Here is a 25,301-nt window from a genome sequence, read left to right on the forward strand (position 1 = left end):
TAACCCTTCTTCTTTTACAGGTTCGTATTACCGTGGTGCTACCCGTTTGCGAGACCCGGTAACCCCTTTCACATCGCACTAATTACCGGGTTGAACCGGCAAGAAAACTGGCTTGTACCCGTAATTAGTTGCGATGTGAAAGGGGTATAAGTGGAGTACAATTGTCATTAACGTGTACAAAAGAATATGGACATATGTAGATTACTGGATGCACAGTTGCCTACCTTTAGGGTTTTCACTCCAGGAGGATTTGTAAGTCCAAGTAAGTGTGCAAATAAGCATCACACAAGTGTTCAGTAACCGTGCCTTTAATGTTTTGTAAATATAATCTTATAAGTACAAACTGATGATATACATTTATTTTATACACACAATAGTTTAAATAAGCAAATAGTTATCAGGTTTTATCCCTTTTCTAAGGCGCAGAAGGTAGATCTGTATGCAGCACAGACCGCTCACATTTGTGTAAAAGGTTGTTAGATTGCAATACAAAGTGCAGGGGTTTAAATTCGCAAAATCCAGAATTGGTTTCTCCTGTTACATAGGGATGTCGGATGACCATCATTTAAACAATCAATGTCAGGAGAACGGGTTGTAGCTCACACAGGAAATACAGCGCAGGGTCACACTGCACAGCAGGTTCCTTCAGCAGAAACCATTTCTACAGAGCACTAATCTAAGCAGGATCTATGTGTATTTTTATAATTACATCAGACTATGGTAAATTATACAATACATCCATCTGTAAGGTGTTTTTACCCCTCAGCATGCCTACTGACTGCGTCCAGTGGAGGTAGTCATTTTAAATTCTTGCCTATGTGTGCCCACCACAGAAATACCGGACCCCTCCATTGCACACTTTCCTGTGCGTGTCTATGGGGGTACAAGGTACAATGTGAGAAGTTGGTGGCCGCGAGGTTCTCTGCTATTTCACTGCCACCATTTTTTTTTATGAAATTGTCCCCAGTAGTCCCAAAAGGGGTAGAATATCCATTGCCTAAGAAGTAGTAACCCCACACCCCATGACCCCACAGACTGTAAGAGTGGGTGAAAGAACAAGTAGCTCATTTAAGTCACATCAATCAGAAGAGCGAGATTTAATGCCGCCGGGGTTCCGCGGCAGTGCGAGATATCTTCCGAACTCTGAAACCGGACATCTCGCACTGCAGCTGAACGCGGCATTAAATCTTGCCCAAAATGTCAGCTCTTTCCAACTCCAGGCTTCACTGGATAAACTCAGATTACTTCCTATGTACAATAAAATCAAGGGGATTCATCAAAACAGAACCTCTTGTACATTCTACAATGATTTGGGGCTTATACCAAAAATGTCACTTCAGTTTGGTCTTTAAAAAGGAGGTGGTTACATTGAAATCTCTGCTATTGTGCAATGAATCCTCTTGTGAAGAACTGTTCTCTACCACTAGGGCAGCGGTGTTATGTTACTATAGTAATCAGTTTGCTTTACTCTTTTATGGTTAGAAGTCCATACATGGGAGCTCTGGGATCATAGTTATATACAGTAACACGAGCAGAATAGGACAATGGTGCACCAATAGAAGTAAACAACATTAGCATCCAGGCCAACAAGGTTTGGCTCTGCTGAATAACAAATATGTAACAGAGGCTCAAGGTGGTTGCCCTCCCTCTGCCATCAGAAAGCACCGATGAGGCAAACTTAGCCGTTACAAGAGACCGTCCAAACTTCAATGGCCACAGTACTGCAATACCTCAGTAGCTATCTCCAATGCCTACAGAACAGAGCACAATGCTGCTTCCTCGCATTTCTCAGGCCCCGACACAAGCAGATTATCGCTCACAAATCCCTGTACAAGAGTTCCCTTTTATGTTGGGACTGAAGCAATAGGAATACAGCTCACACAAGTATAGGACCCATCCACTTTTATATAAACCGAGAAACCGGAATCTACTTTTAAGCTTTAAATCTGCTGACATTTACACACAGATACAGCTGCGTGCGTTACTGCAGCCAAGGTATACAGCCCCTCTCAGTGCACCAGAGCCTGAAAGACTGTGGGGGTAAATGTAGTAAAGCTTATAAAAATGAAAAAAAAGTGATGTTGCCCATAGACACAATTTGATTGGTTACTATCATTTCTCTATTGTATCCTAGAAAATGACAGCCAGAATCTGATTGGTTGGTATGGGCCACACCTCTTCATTTTTAGAATCTTTAGTAAATTTACTCCTGTTAGTGCAGAATGTCTTTGTATCTTTGCAGTACCGCATTGTGACGAGGGCACACCAGGGGATTGTGGTAATCAATTGGTTATGTGACACTTGTACACCAATTCAGTCGCACTCAGATATACACGATGCATCAGCCGCAGACTTTTTTCCATGCTAAATTCCATTATGCTACGTATACAGACTCAGCAGCTCACAATGCAAGTGTCACATACCACAGCCTCCTGGTGCGTCCCAGTCACATCATGACAGACATTATTGGGAGTCACATTATTGGGTGTCTGTTAGCTCCTGCCAGGCATCTCGTATATAGAAGCTGACGTGGCATGAAATGAATGACAGCGTATTATCTCATTGGATTATTTTATTATGCAGTGCACACAGGGAACCAATACGGTACTGTACCTGGTACCAATGAGGTTCCTGGCACCCATAAGGCTGCATTTATCTCTGCAGAAGAAAGATAGTCAAGCACATCAAAAAGGACAAATAAAAATCTAAACAAGATAGACTAATAATATATTAAAATCATATTAATAAAATAATAATTCCTTTACAAGCCGACTTCCATTACCCACTTCGATATAAAAATAGAAAACAAGCTTTACACGCCACGATAACTTGCTGAGTTACAGAACCGCTTATAGTAGGATGCCCAGGCAGCCACCTCCAGGGCGAATGCTGTGCTCACAGACACAGAAGAGACGAAGGCCAGTCACAGCTGGGCAACATCACTGCTAGATCTAAGCAGCTGGTTCCACTACTTATTATAAGTGACTGACCGGTAATACACAAGGCAGAAACCTACTCTGAAAAAGGATATATATAAGGACACATTTACATCAGATCAGATCTGACTGCTGGAGATTAGGAACTGCTGTGATCTGAAGTCTGATCTTTATGGTGCTCATTCAGATTCCTACATGTTTAATTAAACTGATCGCTAAACCAACTGCATTTATTTGAATAAACTATTTAAAACTAATTATAACCATATTACAAATCATCAAGACTATCCTTTACCATATATGGGGGGGGGGGGGGGGTTTGTATATAAGTCCTCATAAGCAGCAATTGTTCCTCATAATCACTGAACTGATAAACAACAAAGTGTGTTTAATGCCGATAACATTATATAAGTAAGACAATCTGTATAATATATGTATAATTTAGAGATATATTTATACATACATACATATACGGACACTGACAGTTTGTTATTTTAGCCGTTTGACCAAAACATATTAAAAAAGTTTAGGAATTCTAGATGTAGATGATGAAGCCCCCTCATTTTCTAGCGACCAACAGTAATTTGACATATAAAGCAATAGCTTTTTCAGACAGTTCTGGGCTATTCCTTCCTTCATTCATTAACCAAAAAATCTGGAGTGAATTCAAATGGGTTCCTAATTAGCGGCAAAAAAATATTGGAAGGAAAATACGGAATTTTAGCTCAGATATTTTTTTTTTACGGGCAACTATGTGGAGGCCCAACCAACCTGTAAGTTTTTGTGGCTGCAGGACTATTATGCGCACAAAATTGGGGCTGCTTTCAGGGAGGCGCCAGTTTTTCGGGTCTAAACGGATAGCCCCAGGTGAGGACACATGGTAAATTACTGCAGGTAATCAGATACCCCCAAAACTGTGGCATTTGTTAATGTGACAGTATGCAGTCAATGGAGTGCTGAATGAAAGTGAGACAGGCCATTGCTAGCCTACAAACACAAGAGAAAATCTCGGTACATTCTGAGACTTAATATACAATATCCAGTAGGCATATTATTATCTTAGCGTATATGAAAAGAAGATGATTTTACAGGATTAAATACAGAGGATTCACCACAAGGTGCAAACATTTATAAACTTCAAAAATAGAAAATCCAGATTAGAAAAAAAAAAAAAAAAAAAAAAAACATTGTAGCAACAGCCCAGTTCAGGAATAGCATTCTTTGGAAAGAGGAAACAAAGCTCAACCTGCAGCAGTATAATGGGAAGAAAAAAAAAGTATGGAGAAGGCTTAGAATGCGTATGGTCCAAAGCATACCACATCATCTGTAAAACATAGTTTTTTTTTAAATAAATATTAAAATTAAACATTTTATTTAGGATTGTTAATTAGTTTAATCACATTTCATCCCCTGAAAAAAATGGGACAAAGTATAAAAATGGTAGCAATTCCAAAACGTTTTATACAATATTTTTGGTCAAATCCTCGCATTAAAAGATAAAAATCTGCACTGAAATACAGATGGAGCCTTCTTTAACTAGCCATCTCCGGCTAGCCATGGTGACCCATGGCTCACCAAGGCATATTGTTCTCAGCTGCAATACAATACATAGAACAATACAGTAGGGGATTAGCATAGGATTAACTCTGACAGCTCTTTCTCAGTTTATCCTAATTAAGGGCTAGATGAGGATGGCTCTATCTGTATAAATTTCATTATTTAATTTAAAATCCATTGTGGCTGCAGAGGAAAAAAAAAGGGATTTTTGTAAGAACTTACCGTTCGAATCCCTTTCTCTGATATGGTCCTGGTGACACAGCTTCACATTGGGATGTAGGAGGGTCCGCAGGAGCCAGGCACCTATCCTAAAGCTTTTGGAGGGTAGGCTCCTCCCCTACTGCATCCCAGATTCCTCAGTTCAATCTTTCAAAGCCACTGGAATACATTAACTCAGTACAAACACCTGCACATATTATATGCACAATTTTAAATTTAACTTTTCAACCAATTATAACATGAAACATCATGAACACTGGCATACTTACTGAGCGTAAGGGAGGGATCGCTGTGTCACCAGGACCATATCAGAGAAAGGGATTCGAACGGTAAGTTCTTACAAAAATCCCTTTTTCTCTTTCAATGGTCCTGGTGACACAGCTTCACATTGGGACGTTCCAGAGCCGGTCCTTTTGGGTGGGTACGCTCAGGTCTGCAGTTTTCATCACTGCTTGCCCGAATGATGCGTCCACCGACGCGAACTCACGGAACCTATCGAATTTGGCAAAAGTATGAACAGAAGACCAAGTGGCAGCCCTGCAAACCTGCTCAGCTGTTGCCCCATGTCGAACCGCCCAAGAGGTGGCAACCGACCTGTTGGTATGCGCATTAATCCTGGCCGGTACAGGCCTACCAACTTTAGTATATGCAAACGCAATAACAGAGCGCAACCACCTAGCAATGGTCTGCTTAGAAGCAGGCCAACTAAGTTTGTGTATGTCATACAAACCAGTAAAGTATCAGTCTTTCTGACACTCTTAACTCTGTCCACATAAACGCGCAAGACGCGCACAACATCCAAATTCCTTAATTTGTCCCTTTTCCTAACAACCCTCTGAGGGTTGAAACACAGGCAGAACAATCTCCTGATTTAGATGAAAAGCAGAGACTACTTTTGGTAAAAATCTAGGGGTACTGTCCGAAAGGCAGCCCTATCATCGTGACATATAAGGGAGGAAGACTTGAAGAACAAAGCAATCAACTCCGATATATTTTTTTTTTTTTTTTTTTTCTTGACGCCACCGCCAACAAAAATACCAGCTTCCCTGAAAGGAAACTAAGGTCAACCGACCTTAACGGCTCAAAAGGCGCCTCTTTAAGTACTCCAGAACCAGAGATAATTCCCCTGGCGCTACTGGTTGGTTGTAGGGAGGTTTCAATAGATAAACCCCCTGCAGGAAGGTCTGTACTTCTGGTTCTAACGCAATCCTTCTTTGGAAAGAAAAATTGACACGGTCGAGATATGTACTCTGAGTGACTGAAGGCCTAACCCAGAGGAAAGGCCCTCCTGTAAAAAACTCCAACAATTTAGCCATTTTAAATCTCGATGTGCGTGATCTCTGTCTTACACACCACCAAATATAGGTCTTCCAGGCCCCAAAATAATTTACAGAAGACACTGACTTTCTGGCTTTCCTCATTGCGTTAACCACCGCCTTTGAGAATCCTATATTCCTCAAAATGGCGTTTTCAACAGCCAGACCGTCAAAATTAATCGAGCTGAATCCAGCTGGTTGAACGGTCCTTGTTTTAGAAGGTCTGACCTCAGATGTAGACGCCACGAGTCCACAGAGAATCTCTGAAGCCTCGAGTACCAGGATCTCCCTGGCCAATCTGGGGCCACTAAAATTACTGGAATTGTCTGGGCCTGTATTGTTTTCAACTCTCTTGCCAGCATTGGAACTGGCGTTAAATCATAAAGAAGATTCCCCTCCCAGGGGATAGTCATGGCATCCACTGCTTCTGCCAGTGGATCCCACGTCCTGTCATACAACCTGGGTACCTGATGGATGAACCTGTATGCCTTCAGGTCCCTATCCGGTGTTTCCCCCTTATTGTAATCTAGTGGAATACTTGTGGATTCAGCCTCCATTTTCTATATTCTCCACTCCTGGTATGAAGATTGCTGATAATGCTAGAACATTCTGTTCCGCCCACAAGAAGATTCGGGACACTTCCCACATGGCCAGATTGCTGTGTGTGCCTCCCTGGTGATTCAGATACGCCACAGCTGTGACGTTGTCGGTCTGAATGCCTAAAAGGGAGCTCTTGTAATCTTTTCTCCCGCCAGAGAAAACCTCATCCACACAGCCCTCAGTTCCAAGATGTTGATCAGTAAGGCAGACTGTAAAGTATCAGTCTTTCTGCTCTAAAGTCCACAAGCCCTGCAGACGCAGGTCCACGACAACTGCCCCTCAGCCTCTGAGACTGGCGTCGGTAGTGACTACCACCCAGCTCCAGGACTGCAGGGACCGACTCCCCCGAAGGGAATCCACCTCCATCCACCATTTTAGGAAGGATCGAGTTTCTGAAAACAACACCATTTGTTCTGACCTCATGGTCTGAGAGTTCCCTGTCCGCTGGGACACTCTAGAGTGGAACCTGGTGAACTGTAACGTCTCGAAAGACGCCATCATCTTCCCCAGCAGTTTGAGTCACCCCCATACTGCTGTGCTCTGAGACCCTAGGCTCTCCTGTACCAAGGCAGCCAGATCCCTGGCCTATGCCTCTGGTAGAAACACCCAATGCAACTGGGTATCCAGACCAATCCCCAAGAATTGGAGTCTCTGTGACGGCACCGATAGAGATTTTTGTAAATTTAAAAGCCAGCCGTGAATCTGCAAAACCTGATGGTTTCTGCCAAGTGACTCTTCACTTGTCTGCTGACTCCGCTTTAAACCGCAGGTCGTCCAAAAATGGAATAACCATGATTTCCGTCAGTCGAAGCACATCCGCCATTTCTGACATTATTTGGTGAATACCCTTGACGCTGTGGCCAGACCAAAAGGCAACGCCTGTAATTACAGGAGAAGGTCTCCTATTGCACACCCCAATAGTTCCGGGTGGATAGGAACCTGCAAGTATGCGTCCTGGACCTTCATGGACGCTAAAAATTCTCCCTGGTCCCGGCTTAGCAGCACAGACCGTAGAGACTCTATTTTGAAATGGTCTACCCACAAAAAGCTATTAATGCCTTTAAGTTTAGGATCAGCTGAAAGACCCGTCTGGTTTGGGCACCAAAAACAGAGTGAAATAAAAGCCTTTTTTCCCTCCGCTCTGGGGACCGGGACTACCACACCCTTCTCTAAAAGAGAATGAGCCGCTCCCAAGAGAGCTGTACGGAGCCGAGCCTCCTTTGGCAGTGGTGTAGGAATGAACCTTCTCGGTGGAAGAACTCTGAAGGGAATCTTTTAACCCTGGGTTATATTTCTAACCCAAGCGTTCCGGTCTTAACAGTGCCCCTGCGTCTCTGAACAGTGACAGACGTCCCCCCTCCTTAAACACCGCCGGGCAAAACCCCTGGCAGTATGCGGAGGATTTTTCCTCTCCTATGGTTTCTTATAAAAAGAACCAAATTTTGACTTTGGGGCCTTGCCCCTGGAGGACTGAGACTATCCCTTAAAAGACTGTCCTCAAAAGGACGCACCTCCTCTAGGGGAGGGCCGAAAGGATGGCCTGAAAGCAGAAAACCTTGATGTCTGCTTTGGCTGCAGGGGTAGGCAGGAAAGTGCTTTTTTCCACCTGTGGCCTGCTTATTAATCTCTTCCAGTTGTAAACCAATAACAGCTTTCCTTTAAAAGCAAATGCCTCTAAGCCTTTTTAGACTTGTTATCTGCCTTCCAAGCTATAAGCCAGAGCACTCTCCTGGCATTCCAAACACTGAGGAAACTCTGGCAGCCATTTTGAGAGCTTCCTGCTCAGCCTGCATCACATTTCTGCAGCAGCATTATACTTCTCTGCCTAGTAACAACACACAAAAGACAGTATGTCAACTAGAGCACAGGTCACTGACCCACCAATCCTGGCCTTAGAGACCCAGACTGAAGCCAATCAGAGGACTTGCTTGCTTGAAGGCTTGCACTGGTAGCACAGTTGGTTTTTGACAAGTATACCACAGAAGCCTCTACCACTGGAACTTTCTCCCAGAGGTCTGCATGATCCTCAGGCATGGGATACAGGCTTAACCATCTATTTTGGCATCTAAAGCCTTTTGTCAGGGGTTTTCCAATAAATCTTGTAAACCCTTGTCTGCAGAGAGATATCAGGGGTTTTCCAATAAATCTTGTAAACCCTTGTCTGCAGAGAGATATCATTTCCCTCACGCTGTCTCTTAAAAACAACCTTAGCAGGAGTTTTTTACTTCACAGACAAATTCAATGCCTGTTTACAGCAGTAATCAAATCCTCCACCCCTGAGGGTGAGGACTCTTCAGAAACATCACCCTGAACCCAGGGTATGTCTGTGTACTCTCCCTCCTCATCAGCAGCTAATAATGGCACTGAATCAGACCTTTTAGGGGTCCCCCCAGAGTAACCATAAAGCTTGTCAAACAAGTAATTTAAACCTGCTGATTCCCATAGCAGTATCCTGCATGACTTGTATAAGTCAGGATCTGTCTGGGTCCGAGGCAAAGAGCTGGCCGGACTGCTGAGAGAATGGCCCTGGTCTAGGGAAATTACCAGCCATCACTCTGCCTGTCCAGTAATGCACCAAAGCATTTTTCCGACCTGTCTCAGGGACTTAACCCTCGCAAGGTCCGATGCACTACCCTCTGGGGTTCACTCCCCATGGGTTTCACAGCAGCGCATAAAATACAAAAGCCCCCCTTAGGGACAAATTTCAGTGTACAACCACTGCAAGCGCTCATTGCATTAAAGGCTCCCTCCCCCAAAACCACAGACTGTTGCTCAGACATGATGTTCTCAATAACACAGTCACAGCATTAAATGTACATACATTATATACAGTGTACTCAGCCACTTAGCTTTCTGTAGTCTTCAGAATGGGGAAAGCGAAGCCCAGGAAATCCAATCACTCTGTCAGGATCAGTAAGCCAGCTCAGCTCCGCTGCAAGCGTTCTGAATGGCGCCAAAAACAGAGTGAGGGAAGGGACCAAGTCCCTGCTGCTGCGGGGTCTGTGACTTTTGGCGCCAACTACCCCCAGACAGCCGCTCCCATTGTAGGATCTCCTCGTTCCAGTATCTCCCCCTCAGCTGGGGACCACTCGGAACATGCCTGTAACAACACTGCTGTCCTCTCAGTATAGGAGCTCAGTGTGTAAGCTCCGCAGAAAATGGCCGCCGCCATCACGGAGCGCCTGTCCCCCATGATCCCCACCTAGCGTGAAGCCGGTTTCAGAGCGCTCCGGAGCCCAGGCAGCTTCTTAAAAGAAGCTGTAAGCGCTGCACAGGGAGGCCAGACAGCGTCTCCCTCGTGCACAGTGAGCTGACAGGAATCGTTTCTGTCAGCTCCTGCTGCGCTAGCAGTGTGAGGATTCACTAATGAGAATCCTCACACTGTGCCTACCTAGCTAGTGTAGAAGTTAATAAAATAATAAAAACCCTAACTAACTCTACTCCTTCGGCTGCTCCAGCAGCCCTTTAGAATAGCACCCACTCCAGTGGGCACCTAACACGAACTGAGGAATCTGGGATGCAGTAGGGGAGGAGCCTACCCTCCAAAAGCTTTAGGATAGGTGCCTGGCTCCTGCGGACCCTCCTACATCCCAATGTGAAGCTGTGTCACCAGGACCATTGAAAGAGAAATATGAAAATTATGTCAATGTCCAAATATATATGGATCTAACTATGTACTGTATATTTATTTTAGCATAATTTATGTATTTTAGACCGTATTAAAAGTAGTGACCACATTTAATGCTCCAAAGGACGTCATTCCTATGTAAATCCACCCTGATGGCCCTTCGCACAATATAGATCTTAGTCTTGTAATCATCCCCCCACCAATTGTTTTTTTGAGGATTTTTATATACCAGAAATGGTGTTACATATATATATTCTATAACAGCATCACCCATCCAGCTACTAAGAATAAGTTACAGGTGCATTTTGAAAGAACATCCCAGTGGTAGAATGAAAATGCAATTACTAGCACGCCCTTTGGTGTAGATAAGAGTAAAAGCTGTCATTGTCTTGACAATCATTTCACAATGACAAGTGAAGACATTCATGCACATATATTGGATGCTAGAGGACTCAAAGGACAAATGCTGTGATGCCTTGACCTGGGTGGCAGGTGGCAAATGAGGGGAATGGCCTAGAATAATAGACTATTATCACTCATAGGAATTTATTAGTTACAAGTAGACTTCCATAAAACAATCTTACAGTTACATATATTGTACTCACTCCAATAGAGGAGCAATTTCAGACAAAGTGCTATAGATCTGGTTTTAATCGCTAGAGAAAAGAAATTGCGTCATGACCTGGTTCCAGAAACCAGTATAAGAAGGCAGAGAAGATGAACTCCCTCTTTTCTACAACTACAAGTTGTAAAAGGTAAAGAGAAAACTTCAGACTTAGAAACCAAATGAGTACTCAAGTCAAATCAACAGTAGTAGCAGCAACAGCCCCTACTTGCAGTGATTGACGCCTCGTACCCCCAACTGCAAATATCACATCCCATACAGACCGAATTAAGAAAAACATTTTTTTTTAAGTTTTAATATAAAACCTTTATACTCTTGGCAGCTAATAAACTAAACTGAAACAAAGACATAGGCACTGACAATGCCATGATGACCAATCCTTAAAACACTTTAAATTCAGATGATCGATGGTACACGCACTGTCGGAGATCTTCATGGGGTGGGTTTTTTCAAGTCTCGTATCTGTTTGATCAAGTAGTTCTTTTCGTCAGAGAACTGTTCATCATCCGTCCTCTCCTTCTGGAAGCTACTCAGGAACTCAATTAACTTGGTCTGGTTTTTTAACAGGATATCCACAATTGGCTGTGTTTTGTTTGGATTTGCTACAAATACCTAGAATGTAAGACAGAGGAATTGTCTTGAGAATAGTATTTTGCTCAAATGCACAAGGTAAAGAAAAAGAACGGATTCTGCCAGTACATATGCAATCGTACGTCTGTGCTATTCCTGTCTGAGGAATTGTAAATTTATATTGTAGCACAGCTGTTAAAGATACTGGGGGGTATTCAATGTGCCGTTGATATCCCCGACGGGGGAAATAGCTGCAGCTCCCTATTCAATACGGTCTTTATCGACAGCATTGATGTGGGATCACGGCAGAACTGGCCTGACTTTAGAAGCTAGGCTTGTTCTGCCGATAACGGGCGTGGATTGTCGTGATCCCGGCCGCAGATCGACAATTCATGGCCGTTTTTGTGGCCATGCCCCGATTGCGCTGCTCGGCAGGCAGGGCATTAAATCCAGTCTGTCGTTCAGCTGTCGAACAAACCACAAACGGGCCAGGATCACGGCTGTCGGGAGGGATCAACAGCCGTGATCCTGGATTGAATACCCCCCCCACTGAATCAATATTATTATTTATGGTGTGGTTTGTGCTTTATTTAAATATAATTTTCAATAGTGTAAATAATTTTTAATAAAAGTAATAAATACATCAAAATATAATTCCCCCAAAAAGTTCTAAAAGGTATCTTGTAAAATTAATTTGGAATATATTATTTGTTAGAAATAAAAGGCAATATAAAATAGAAATAAATCTCCACAGCGCAAATATGATTTCAGCCCGGAGTAACAAAAGGAGCCTTCACCAAAGTCCACATATACAGAATTCACAATACAAGGCGTGCACCCCACTGGGGAAACCAACACACAAAAAAACTTTGGTACTCTTTACTTAGCACGGCGCCCGCGATTTCCCATAGGGAACAATGTTAAATGTCTCAATTGACCCGATTTTCCTGTTCAATGCCTCAATTGACCCGATTTTTCCATAGGAAACAATGTTAAATGGCCCACAGAGGCCAAATAGGCACCCTGAAGTGTGAAATGGCCCCCACAATTGTTAACGCCACCCCACGATCAACGTGAACCCGAAGCATGGCGGGGGCGGCGATACGCGTCCTACGACCTTTTCATACCCCCACTATCCACGTCGGCGTGGAGTTGAGAATAGAATAGTGTGGCGAGCGCAGCGAGCCACCGAGCCCGAAGCGTGGCGAGCCCCGCATGGGGACGCGGATACCTGTGAAGCCCGCGAAGGGACGCGTTTACCTGTGAAGGTATCCGCGTCCGCTCGCCACGCTTCGGGCTCGGTGGCTCGCCACACTATTCTATTCTCAACTCCACGCCGACGTGGATAGTGGGGGTATGAAAAGGTCGTAGGACGCGTACCGCTGCGCTCGCCACGCTTTGGGTTGACGTTGATCGTGGGGTGGCGTTAACAATTGTGGGGGCCATTTCACACTTCAGGGTGGCTATTTGGCCTCTGTGGGCCATTTAACATTGTTTCCTATGGAAAAATCGGGTCAATTGAGGCACTGAACATGAATATCGGGTCAATTGAGACATTTAACATTGTTCCCTATGGGAAATCGCGGGCATCGCGTCGCACCCGATTTTTAGTGCATTCAATGCCCGTGATTTTTTTACCTGCGATGCCCACGATCAAAATCGTGGGTGCCGTGCTAGGTAAAGAGTACCAAAACTTTTTAAAAGTTTCAACAGATTGAAGGTTCTTGATGGTTTGATTCTTTGCAAAAAAAGAAAACTCTGAACAAAAACTGACCAAAGTGCAATATTGTACAGAATAGCTAAGGTTCTTAATTTTCATGTTCCACTCACATTTCATAGGGATTAACAGAGTGTGTAATACTATAATGTTTTTTTCAAGCAGAAGCCTCCTCTAAATGCCATAAAATCTGTTAAAAGGCACATTGAATACTAAAGCTGGCCATACATCAGAAAGATATTGTACCCAATCATACAATCTCAATTGATTGTAAGATGGATTGTATGCAGATTGTGTGCACATCTTGTGTACACAATCATACAATCCATCATAAGATGGATTGTATGACTGATTGTATGATGGATTGTATGCAGATTGTGTGCACATCTTGTGTACAAAATCATGCAGCAGATGGATTGCATGACTGATTGTATGATGGATTGTGTGTAGATTGTGTGTCCAAAAACCACCAAGGACTGCTGGGGATTTCAAGGGAAATTGTACACAATCATGAGTGCAATCGATCTTAAGATCGATCTTTCTGATGTATGGCCAGCTTTACAGTGTGGTGTGGATGCTCTCTCGTCTCAAGGGCCGCACAATCTTCCCATTTCCGAAGCAGCGGTTGCGAATGAGGTTAGTTGATGTGTCCATGCTACCCACAAAGTAGGTGGTATTACTTGGCTTGAACGCTTTTTTGGGCCCAATCAGTCCTTCATCTTCCCAATCAGTCCTTCTGGTATTCAATGTGCCTTCACAGATTTTATGGCAATATGGAGACTTCTGCTTCAAAAAACATCATAGTCTTACCTGCTCTATTGATCCCTATGAAATGCGAGTGGGACATATGACAATAAAGAACCATATTCTGTACAATACTGCACTATAGCCAGTTTTTGAGTTTTTCTAGAAAGATCAAGAACCTTCTTCAGTCTGTTGAAATTGAGACTTTAGTGTAAAATAAAAAGTTTTTTTTTGTTTTGGTTTTGACGGTGGGGTGCAAAAAAAAATAAAAAACGGTTATTTTTGTATCACTAGATTCCCAGAAACCAATGTAATAAATGTTAAAGCCTGTGCTAAGATGGGCATAACGTCTGTTTTCTGAAAATTACATTATAGGCGCGTTCATCTAACATCATAGCAGGCAGGATCTGGGAAAGTGAGGCAGTGCTCATTGTCTATTCTTGTATCTGGCATTTTCTTATAACAAATTGCACATAAGTATTTATAATCATTAAATTCCAGAGAAATTAATGGAGCAGTGCATAAGGAGTATACAAAACAATAAAAATACTCCATGAGATGTAACTGAACAATCATATGTTCTTAAGCAGCCCATACTCAATTAGCTGGTTACAACACCTAATTAGCCATTTCAATATTAGCAACATTACGCATTAATAAGGTCAACGGCCTGCACTAATATTCTAAAACAAAATTACGCACTTTTTAGGTCCAAGCTAACTTACAGTTTGAAATAAGTCACAATTTCAGAGAACAGAGATATACATAATGAAGAGCAGGCCACTGCAATAGAAGCAAGCACAGAGAACTTGGTGGTAATGATACTTCCTCTTACCCAATCCAGTGACAGTGGACTGTGACAAATTCCACCTCACCATTGTTCATGCTGTGCTAGTACATAGTTTGTTTGGGCCCTTCTCTTGGAATAGCAATATCACAGGCTTGTTGACATCCAGATAGATCTAGTAAAGATAGCCATGGCCTTACTCTTGGGGCAAGCCCCGCAAGGGGACGCGGAATACACGTCAAGTAATCCGTGTCCTGTTGTCACACTTCGGGCTCGTTTTCCACACTTTATAAAATCAACTCCACACTGACGTGGATAGTGGGGATATGAATAAGTCGCGAGGCCGCATACCGCGTCGCTTGCCACGCTTCGGGCTGACGTGGATAGTGGGGGTGTACTAATATTCACATCGCGGATTGAATCGTATGCAAAGCGGATGCAAATTGCATGCAATATTTACATACGATGCGATCCGCAGGAAAGTGCCGCCGTGAAACTACACAAGTACCCAGATATTTCACCTAGTCAAAAAACACGTGGATCACCAAATCACCGAAGATGACACAAAATAAAAGGCCGCAATTGAATACAATAGCGGTAAAATAGTGTTACTTTTTCACCTAGGTGAATAGAATAGCCCCTCAGTAGTCAATTCATCAGTTTACACAAAGCAGGTGAAAAGTTACATTTTCATTTACTTTTGTATAAAATAAGGTAAGGCATATTCATTATAAAGATAATGCAGGATATTTCAGTTATTCTGCTTACCTCTCACTTCCAATCTAGCCCGCTGTCCCCACACAAGTATGGGGACCTAAATTCTTCAAGCTCCAAAAATACAAGCTTTTTTGACCTTGACTATGGGAACCTTCACCACTTCCAGTACCCTGCTTGTTACTTCTGGGAAGAAACCCCAGTAGCTCATCCAGCGCACAACTCCTTCCACAGAAAGTGCATGGTTAGACTGCGGTCATAGGCTGGGTGCCTGTGTACCACTCTGCTCCTTTATGATTATAGGTTTTATATAGCATGAAGCGGTATCTATGCATGTTGCATACCCTCCAACTGTACCGAATTTGCGGTACAGTACAGTTTTTATAAACGGTCCGTATGTCAAATAAAATCTGTACCAAATGTAGTTTTTTTTCTCTCTTGCTCATTGTCCTCCTGGCTTCAAGCTGCCAGTGGTATGCTCCCTGGGCCAAGCACCCGTTCCCAAGGGTGCATTGCGGTTCCCGGGCCAGCGTGCGGCACACCATGACACTGGCGTACTCAGGGGACAGGACTGTGTCTGTTAGCACTCTCTCACATGTGCAGTGGTGATTTACGGTTGCCAAGCGCAGCAGAGAGCTGAGCACTGCGTGGGGTGTGCGGTGGCAGTGGGCCGGGGACGAGGGTATGTGCAGCTAGTCGTGAGCGCATAAAAAACAAAAAAAAGCAGCAAAGAAGGTGGGTTACACTTTATTTTATCAATCTTCTCATTCTTGTGACATGTGATGGCTCTTGTTTGGGCAACTGTAATGAAGTTTATATGATGCCAGTACATTCAGGAAGGGAGCGTGCCAATGCCACTTTACATTTGGCCACGCCCCTTCAAAAAAGAAGCTCAGTACACATTCAGAAAGTGTGTGTGACCACGCCCACTTTAGCTGTGGCCATGCCCATTTTACCAGTGGCCACAGCCCTTCCCAAATGTGTATAAGCTTCTGCCCTTCAGATGTTGGAGGGTGTGATGTTGTTGGATTACAATGAAGAGAATGGCACTGTGAATATCCTCCTATTTATTATTCCCAGTGCAGCACCTAAAAATAGATCCAAGCTATGTGCTTCCATTACCTGTGACGTACATGGGACTTTGGCCAGATGCCTGATGCATATTGCCTGGTGTTCTCCAGTAACAGGTTTTCCATGGTTCTACTGCCTGACAAAACACAGAGCTACCATGATGCAAAGTAACGCACTCACCTTAAAGACATGAAAAGCTTCAAACTGAATGTTGGGGCTCTTATCTCTCAGCAGATTCATCATAAGCTTCAGGTTTTCTGGTTTGCTGATGTACTTGGTCATGATGGAGAAGTTATGTCGGTCAAGGATCAGCTCACCCAGCAACTACAAAGCCAATTGTAAAACATTCTTAGACGTTGGTCACTGTACATGTACATCTACTGGTATAACAACACACACGCGACAAAGAAACACAGCGATATAAACTCCCATGTCTAGCAATTACAAAACAATAGAACAGCATTTTTTTTAAAAGATAGTAAAAAACAAAACGGACAATACATTCATTTGAAACACACATCAATAAAATGCTAGGATCATGGAAAATTACATATACAGTATGAGCTATTTTGACGAAAAGTATATTTTACAAATTTTAATATTAAAAACAATTTCTAAAAAAGGTTTATTTATTAGGGGGGGTCGCACGCAGGAGACGCTCGCGTTCCTCATGGCAACGGAGCTCCACGCCGCCGTCCCGACCCCCCCTAACCCTGCCGATCTCCCTGAAGCAAAGACAGGCAGGGACCCGCTGCCCAGCCGCCAAGAGACTGGGACGGGCGTGGAGACGCATGCAGATCCCAGTTTAATGGAATCCCTCTCTGCCAGCGCTCGCCAGAAAGTAGACAATAAAGGCAGAGGAGCGACTCAACGGACAAACAGGGATGCCTTCATGGTCTACTTTTTTGGTGGACCACCTGTTTGGTGAGAGTCCTATCCGCATTGAGATACCCGCTTTTTATTCTGTGTGTGTTTTTATAGATTAAAACTGTGCTACACTATTTTCTGATTTGTTCTATTGCATATTTTCACCATCATTGGGAACATGTGAGCTGTAATGCCTATGGTGACATCATTGTCTCTCTGCAACATTACTCTACATTTTAGTAGACCATCTCAAAACGGTACGGGCCCTATTACACGTGCTAAACAAATGTAAACATTACTTCACTATTGGCTATACCTGCACTAACCGCTTAACAGATTTTTGCAATTGACTGTTTTTTTTTTGTCTAACAATAATAACTAAAAAAAATTATGCACAGTAATAGATCAAACACATAGATATACATTCACACAAGCATAATATGAAGTATTTATCAACAACATTAATTAATAAATAAAATACAAGAGTATATAATGGGGGTTACCTTCAATGACTGTCTTTTTGTCACATAGTTCTCTGAGTGTAGAAGCTTTTCATAGTCATTAAATATCTAGACAAATTGATAGACAAATTAGTAGTATGCAATCACAGGTTAAACAGTGTGCTTGGGAAGTACAGTGAAGGACATCTGACATTGATTCCACCAATAACTGCAAACAAGGTGGTTGGTTTAAACATTTTAATGCTGAGCACTGTATAAACGTCACTGGGACAGCTGGAAAGATAGTGCCATAGCTGAATAAATTACCTTTTTCAATTTACAGACATTCAATAAAAAAACAAAGGCATTTCATAAATATACTTTGCCATGATTATTCCTTTAGCAACTGTTAAACTTCAGGACAGCAAAATAGGCTGCACATTTTGGCTCTAATTCAGCATGGATTACTATATATAGAGAAAACGCAGTTGACTGAGCAAAAAGCCGATGCCCAGTAGGAAATAAATGCCCATTGCGAAATTGCAAAAATCGCTGTGCATTCCCAAATCCTGGGAACATTCTCAAATCCCGGGAACATTGAAGAGTACTTCGAATTAGAGTAAATGTGAACAAGTCTGAGGGTTCCACTAATCTGTGACTGAAACAGGCTGGATGTGGTTAGCACTGAATTCAGAGACCTACCCCAAAAATGCTTTGCTGCACCAGCGGTTTTTACAGACACACCAAGAAAACTGAATGTTTCCACCCAGAAACGCTGGCTTCCTGTCACTTAAGATATGGACCATAAATGGCTTGATTTTAGGTTTTCAAATTAGCAATCAATGCTTAATAAGGCCCTTAATTCTGTAACTTGTAACTGCTGTATTATATGGATACTTTTGTCTTTGTAGACTCGCTTTGGTCTTAAAATAACAAACAAAATTTTATAGTGATAAAATGTACGTGGAATTCCATACTCAATTTGCAATAACTAAGGATTTTGGAGGCCCCACAAAAATGTGAGGGCACGCATTATTAACTAACAGTAGTGGTTACATTAGTGGTTCCCAAAATGTGCACCGTCTGATGTCTTGGGACACTTGCTGGCATTGGTTGGTGGGTCCAGGAGCAAATCAAATTATTTATGCTCAATTTAATAGGGCAACCAGTGCTGTTGGCTGCCAATCATAACATATGTTAACAAAAATAAGCAAATCCTGACTCTCCACATAACAGACCCTATGGATGAACTATAAAAGTGGTTTGGGAGCAATGGTTTTACATTAGTCATTAGTATAAATAATGTACCATTTCTTAGTAATACCATTGGTTCCCAGTGATTTGATAGAATGTCTTCTCAAAAATATTTGTTTATCGCAAAAATGTTTCTTTACAGTCTGAAACTTTTATACCACACAACAGTAAAAGGAGGAAAATATGGTGTCAGTGTAACACTGTTCAGAACTCAGACCATTAATAGTAAGCACTAAATATGGATTACTAACACTCATCATAAAACTGAACACCACAAAATAAATACTTCTGAATGGAATCTTCTGTCCCACAATACACATGTTCTAAATATATAGATTCGTACCCCTGCTATTTCCAGTGATTTTAGCATCCATTTAAATGTTCCCGTCACTGAAGTATGTGATACCGCAGCAAATGATCACCATATTCAATAAACACCTCATCTGATTTATTATTAGTACGAGACCTTTCCTACAGTCCTGATAGTCCAGAATATAGACAAGTACACATGTTACATGTTTGCAAAGATCGTGTGCAGAGGGCTTTATTTATTACTCGCAACAATGTAACCTGCAATCAAATAACCCAACTATAAGTTGCTGCATAAGGAACAGCTACATGCGGAGGCAACATGCTGTCTGATACGGGAGAAAGGCTGCAATCTTGGAAGCCATTTCCCTATGTATATGTATATATTCCAGGAAATATTCCGGGCTCAGCTTTGCTGCCGCAGCGGGCTGTCCCGGAAAATTTCCGGGCACACCACTAATATCAAGGTGTGTGCTAGTGGTGCACCACTAATATCAAGGTGTGTGCTAGTGGTGCCTGCAGCTGTGCATCACTGGCGCATCACCTGTCTGGGCACCCCCCCCCCCCCCCCACCACCTCCTCTCACCTTCCCGCCCGTCGCTCCCCCGCACCTCTCTGCTCTGGCAATCATATGCCGGAGCTCCCCTGCCGCTGCCCCCGCCGCCATTATTTGCAGGGAGCAGGCGGCAGGCTCGGGATGTTCAGGGAGGCTCGGGGGGACTCAAGAGTGCTGAGAAGTTCAGGCGCCTGAGTCCTCCCGAGCTGCCCCGAACATCCCCGGGCCTGCCGCCTGTGGTCACTGCTGTGACTGGCAGCTGGGGAAGCGGCAGTGGAGCTCCGTCATACAAATGCTGGAGCGGAGGTGAGGGGGGTGCCCGGACAGGTGGGTGGGAGGGACTCTACGCTCTGTGGTGGGTTTTGCTGGGGCAGGACAAACCTGCCCTGGTAGGTTTGTCCTACCCCTGCAAAATCCACCACTCAAGGGGTTATACACACTTTCTTCCTTTTTGCTATTTATCCTGAGAGCTGGTCATTTCTTCTCCGCCAAGGTGGGGACGTAAGGGATAGGATATATATATATATATATATATATATATAATTTAGGGTCCGCACTCACAACCAGGAGTGTATATATGCATGGTGCTCTTTTAAAGAAGTCCCAGAGGGTTTAGTAATACCCCTCAGGTGCGGGTAATATTGGATAAGAAAAAAAGATACAGCACCCGGACCTAGATATAGCAATAGGGATATCCAATATACAGAGAAGCCCTGGTGACGGCTTGGGGGCTTGAAATCATACATTTGCGCAAATATATGTAACCAATATCTCTGGATTCTATTATCATGTAGTGTTCAAGACTGGTTAATAATGCCATTCATTGTGCTGGAGAGAAACAATATATTCCTTTCTTACCAGGTCTTGCAATGAGCAGTTAATATGTACATCTGCTCAATAAGCAACATGGCATGGTACTCGCATTTGTAAGTGGAACAGAGTGCTTTCTCCCCAACTTACATTTGGCATTTAAATTATTGATATACTCGTCCTAATTATGTAGCGCTGTGTTATCAAGAAAGATTTGACATACTTACTGTATCGTAGTTCTGTTCTAGAAATTCAGCTACGGTCAGCTTGTGCCTTGTTAGCAAGTCCTGTAAAACAACAAAAATCACTGAGGGATGACTGTATGGCAGTATTGCTTCAATATATGTACTGTATGTATGGAGTATAGTCAAAATCTAGCCATGTATAATTTCCTAGATACAGTAGGAAAATAAATATTTATCCATAAATTAAAAAAGGTAACCTCCTTTTTGCAATAATTATTACTGTATTCTATTCTTTTAAAGCTTCAAGTATTTCAGTGAGGATTTGATTAAACAGTGTTTCTTGCAATATGCACAGTGACCTTGGATTGCTCACTCTTGTGGGGCCTACACACGAGGCGATTCCAGGGCAGTTTCTAAGTAATATCACTAGGTCACATAGAAAATGCCCCTACATTGGTCCGCGTGTAGGGGCGATAGCGAAGATAAATCTGGTTAATTGCTGGTCAGGGCCAGTGTTCTCACCAGAGAACGTGTGCTAAGCGATTTACATTGCTCAGATCACTCAGCAACATCTCCTTGTGTGTAGGCCCCGTAAGGCCAGTGCAGATCTCCCAATCAGAGTATACAGCAAAGATTCCCAAATTAGGTCTTTAACCCAGATTTTAAAGGATAACCATACTTATGCCTACGTGACCTAATTAAGACCTCGGTCCATTTGATTAAACAATCTGCGCTCAGTCATGGATATCCTTAAAACCGAAACGGTTAGGCCACCTTGAAGACAAAGTATGAGAACCACTGGCATACAGTGGTTGGCCGCTCCAGTCCTTGAGTACCCCCTATAAGAGAGTTTCCAAACTTAATCATTACAGTCCAGTTTGCTTTCCTTTCTCGTTTGCAGATGGTTAAGTCAAATTGACAATGGTACTAATTAAGTCACCTGTGCTCAAGCATGGATAATCTTAAAATCTGTATTACAAGGGAGGAGTTTTGCTATACAGGTTATGTTTTGGGAACTTCTTTAATAATACAAAGTAGGGTCTCTCTCTTTTGCTGGGTTAGTATTTATCCCATCTGCTTCCACAGAAATCCTCAATCCATGTCATGCTTGGGGAGTAGTTTATTCAAGTGTAAAATCATTGACACAGAACGCACCAATCACCATGGTAACCAAGGGCGTAACTACCATAGGTGCAGGAGGTGCAGCTGCTATGGGGCCCGGAGCTGAAGGGGCCCCATCTTTGCTGTGTAAGTAATATGTTTTACATACATCTATCACCATCAGTTGCTAAATAAGGGGCCCTTACAAACTTTTGCTATGGGGCCTACGAATATCTAGGTACGCCTCTGATGGTAACCAACGATGCATTTGTGGCACAAAAGTTTTTAGCACGTTAAAATATAGGGAACATACTGTAGTAGATACCCCATGGTTTATAATCGCGATGTCACCATAACCTAACAAGTGACTATCACATCTACACCGGACCGCTTATTAAATAGCGAGAACAAGCCATAAGGCTACTGTCCCGTAAGTAATGAGACACCACAGTTAATTAGCTCAATAAATGGAGTGTGTGTTGCATGATCCAGATATCTACATAGATTGGAATAAGCAGGAAAATATGACCTCATATGCTTCATTTCTATTCGCTACAAACTGCTGGTGTTTTATTGCTTGTGCCAATAGAATAAGCACTCAGAATGTTCCAGCCAAGTGCTCTACACACCCAGAGAAGCCTGGCCAGAGAGAGTCCTGAATGAAGAGAACAGAAATGAACGTTTACATAGCTCTGTAGTGATTTTAGAATTTTTTTTCCTGCTCAGAAGAATCAATGGGAAAAAAAAGTTGATCACTGAAGATGAAGGCTGTTAGGTGAAGTACGTTGAGGTGGCAAAAAACTTAAATGGAACATGCCGTGTGTTTCTAAGGTATACTGCCGTTGGGTCTACAGGCATTGGGTTGACCACTGAAGGGGCCAATTCAATGCCACGGGGAGGGGGTGTCTGTGGTGAGGGTGGCTTGCTTTCGGCGTGGATTGCCAAAAACAAGGGACCCTCGCCGTTTGTTCCAAAGACAGTGGGTGTCACGCTACACTCTTTTTAAAAGCGGTCACTCAGAAGGGTAATTTTAAACAATAGCTTTTAAAAAATTGTGTCGTTTGTATGGGGCTTCAGGCTGTGGATACCTACTCCAATTTATATCCTCCTTACATCATAGCATTGTTCAGTCACATGTTCCGCCTACTTTGCCTAATGGGTGACCAGGCTATAGAGCAAGTATTCAGGTCAATGCCTTCCACAAGATCATCCCAATCACTTTCCGCAGCGGTGTACAGTGGAGCTGAGGATTGGGTGTTCTAATTACCAGGGCTGGGTCCGCTGCCAACCCCCCTATCAGAGATTCAGATTTTTGTTGCTATAGTTATACAGCAACTACAGTGGAGCTATATAAATTTTACAATAGACACTGTTCCAGTACATTGCATGCTGTTCTCCGGGTAAGATATAGATCCCAGCTTATGTAACTACTACAGGAGAAAGCATTAATACAATTTGTTCCGTTGGTGCACTGTAATGAGCCTTGAACAGGCCTGTCAGCACCTAAAACTATGCTGTGCCTGGCAGAACAGTAAGGTACTGTTCCACACATTCCTTGGTGTAATTAAATTAATAACTTAATGCAACTTTAATTATACGATGTACAAAAAGTCCTGTGATTTCAGAAATAATTGTGAGGTTATATAAAAGTGAGTGGACCCACTTGTGCTCCTGGTGCATGGGCCCTTGCATTTAGTTTGGTGCAATGCGTCTATACTCCTCATCGCGAAATATCCTCCCACCCATGATGCTCTTGCCAACAGATTGTGGTAGGTTTCTTCTATAAAATCCATTACCTCCCTTTTACAGGATACTCTTCAAAAATATCACCAAGTCATGAGTTCGGAGTTCACTTTCCAGAACTCAGCAATGCTGGGAACCTATTAATATCTTTTTTTTTTTTTTTTATCAACGGCAGCTATAGAACAGATGACCCAGTGCAAGTGGGAGCCAGTTCACACATAAATACACATACAAAGATGTATGTAACATGTGCTGGTTACAGGCCTCTGGGGATCAGCAGCGCTGTATCGCTGGAACCGCGTAGTACCTGGAATGAAGCATTAGGCTAAGCCCACCCCCATACTCACATTGGCTCAATAGGGGGTGGGCTTTTAAGGAAAGTGAAGCAGAGTGCTGCATCGTTGAGTGATCGACACAGCACTGCCAATCCCTGGGGATCTGCAGCCAGCATGTTACATACATATTTGCATGTATGTTCATTTGCGCTAATTGGCTGAACCCCTGTAGTCTGTACTGCAGCTGCCGCTGTTTATTATTGTTCTACCCTTCTTATTTTGATCCCATTGCTCCTTCCCTTTCTTTGATACCTTATTATTTCATTAGGTTTCCAATATTCAGATTATGGTCATATTATATTTTGAGGACTGCTGCTGTTTACCTACTACTGTACCTTATGCTGTCTTGTGTTGCCTAGTTGTAAAATGTAAAAGCCGCTACAGATCACAGCGTTGTGCTAATATTGGAACAGTGCGAAATTCTTGGCTGTTCCTTTTACTGTTTGTTTTTCCTCTGCTTATTGGATGTTTTCTGTAACGTAGTGTCTTTCATTTTTTATTTTTTAAATCCAAATACAGGCCTCAATGTTCAACATGAACATTAGGTGGTGTAAAATATTACATTTATATATAATACTATATAAAATACTAAAGTAAATCTTTTATTAAATTCAATACTTTCCGCTTACATTTTGAAAGTAAAGTATTCATGTTTACTCTCACATTTTGCTGCAAAAAAAGCTAAAGGCAATATAAAAGGACATAAATTGCTGCTTTTGGCATCATAATCATCTAAAATAGAACCCAATGCACCCAAATGATGCTATAATAAATTATATAACTGATCAAAACAAATTCAGTAACAATAATGTGGCCTCAGTTTTCTGGGTGCTGTGCGGCCAGGGTGCAGATTTCCGGGCCCCGGCTGAACAGTTCCAGGGGTCATTCTGAGAAAGGATTTGCTTATTGAGGTGACCAATACTGAACACATCACGACCGATTGCAATGGTAATATGATGCTGCGTTTTCCAATGCTGCCCTTGGATTATAGATGCTCGCAGAAGCCATAATTTTCCTGTCAGCATTAGCATTTTTACACATTGCCCAAAGACGCGGCAGCAACTTGTCCTGCTTCCATCTCTGAATCAGTCCCACTGTCATACAAACACGAATACATTTAATTCAAAGAGAAATAAAAATGTTGTTGTATTGGACAACTTTAACGATCCAAATACATCCCGACTGTGACATTCATCGACAAGTCATGAAGAAATGCT

The 25,301-nt window shown here is 42.7% G+C and overlaps 1 protein-coding gene across 2 annotated transcripts in view; it reads right to left on the reverse strand.

Moving 5' to 3' along the window:
* Nucleotides 1-292: 292 nt before the first annotated feature.
* The window catches only part of CAB39L (calcium binding protein 39 like), an 84,762-nt gene continuing 59,753 nt past the window's right edge, over nt 293-25,301 (reverse strand). For both annotated transcript variants that reach the window (XM_083169671.1, XM_083169672.1), the window contains exons 6-9: nt 20,948-21,007; nt 17,855-17,920; nt 16,665-16,808; nt 293-11,493 (exon numbers count right to left, since the gene is read on the reverse strand). In XM_083169671.1, coding sequence (XP_083025797.1) covers nt 11,314-11,493; nt 16,665-16,808; nt 17,855-17,920; nt 20,948-21,007 — 450 coding nt within the window. In that variant the 3' untranslated portion in view covers nt 293-11,313. The remainder of the gene's footprint in view (nt 11,494-16,664; nt 16,809-17,854; nt 17,921-20,947; nt 21,008-25,301) is intronic.

Source organism: Crinia signifera, chromosome 2, assembly GCF_055691185.1.
Source record: "Crinia signifera chromosome 2, ASM5569118v1, whole genome shotgun sequence".
Taxonomy (NCBI): domain Eukaryota; kingdom Metazoa; phylum Chordata; class Amphibia; order Anura; family Myobatrachidae; genus Crinia; species Crinia signifera.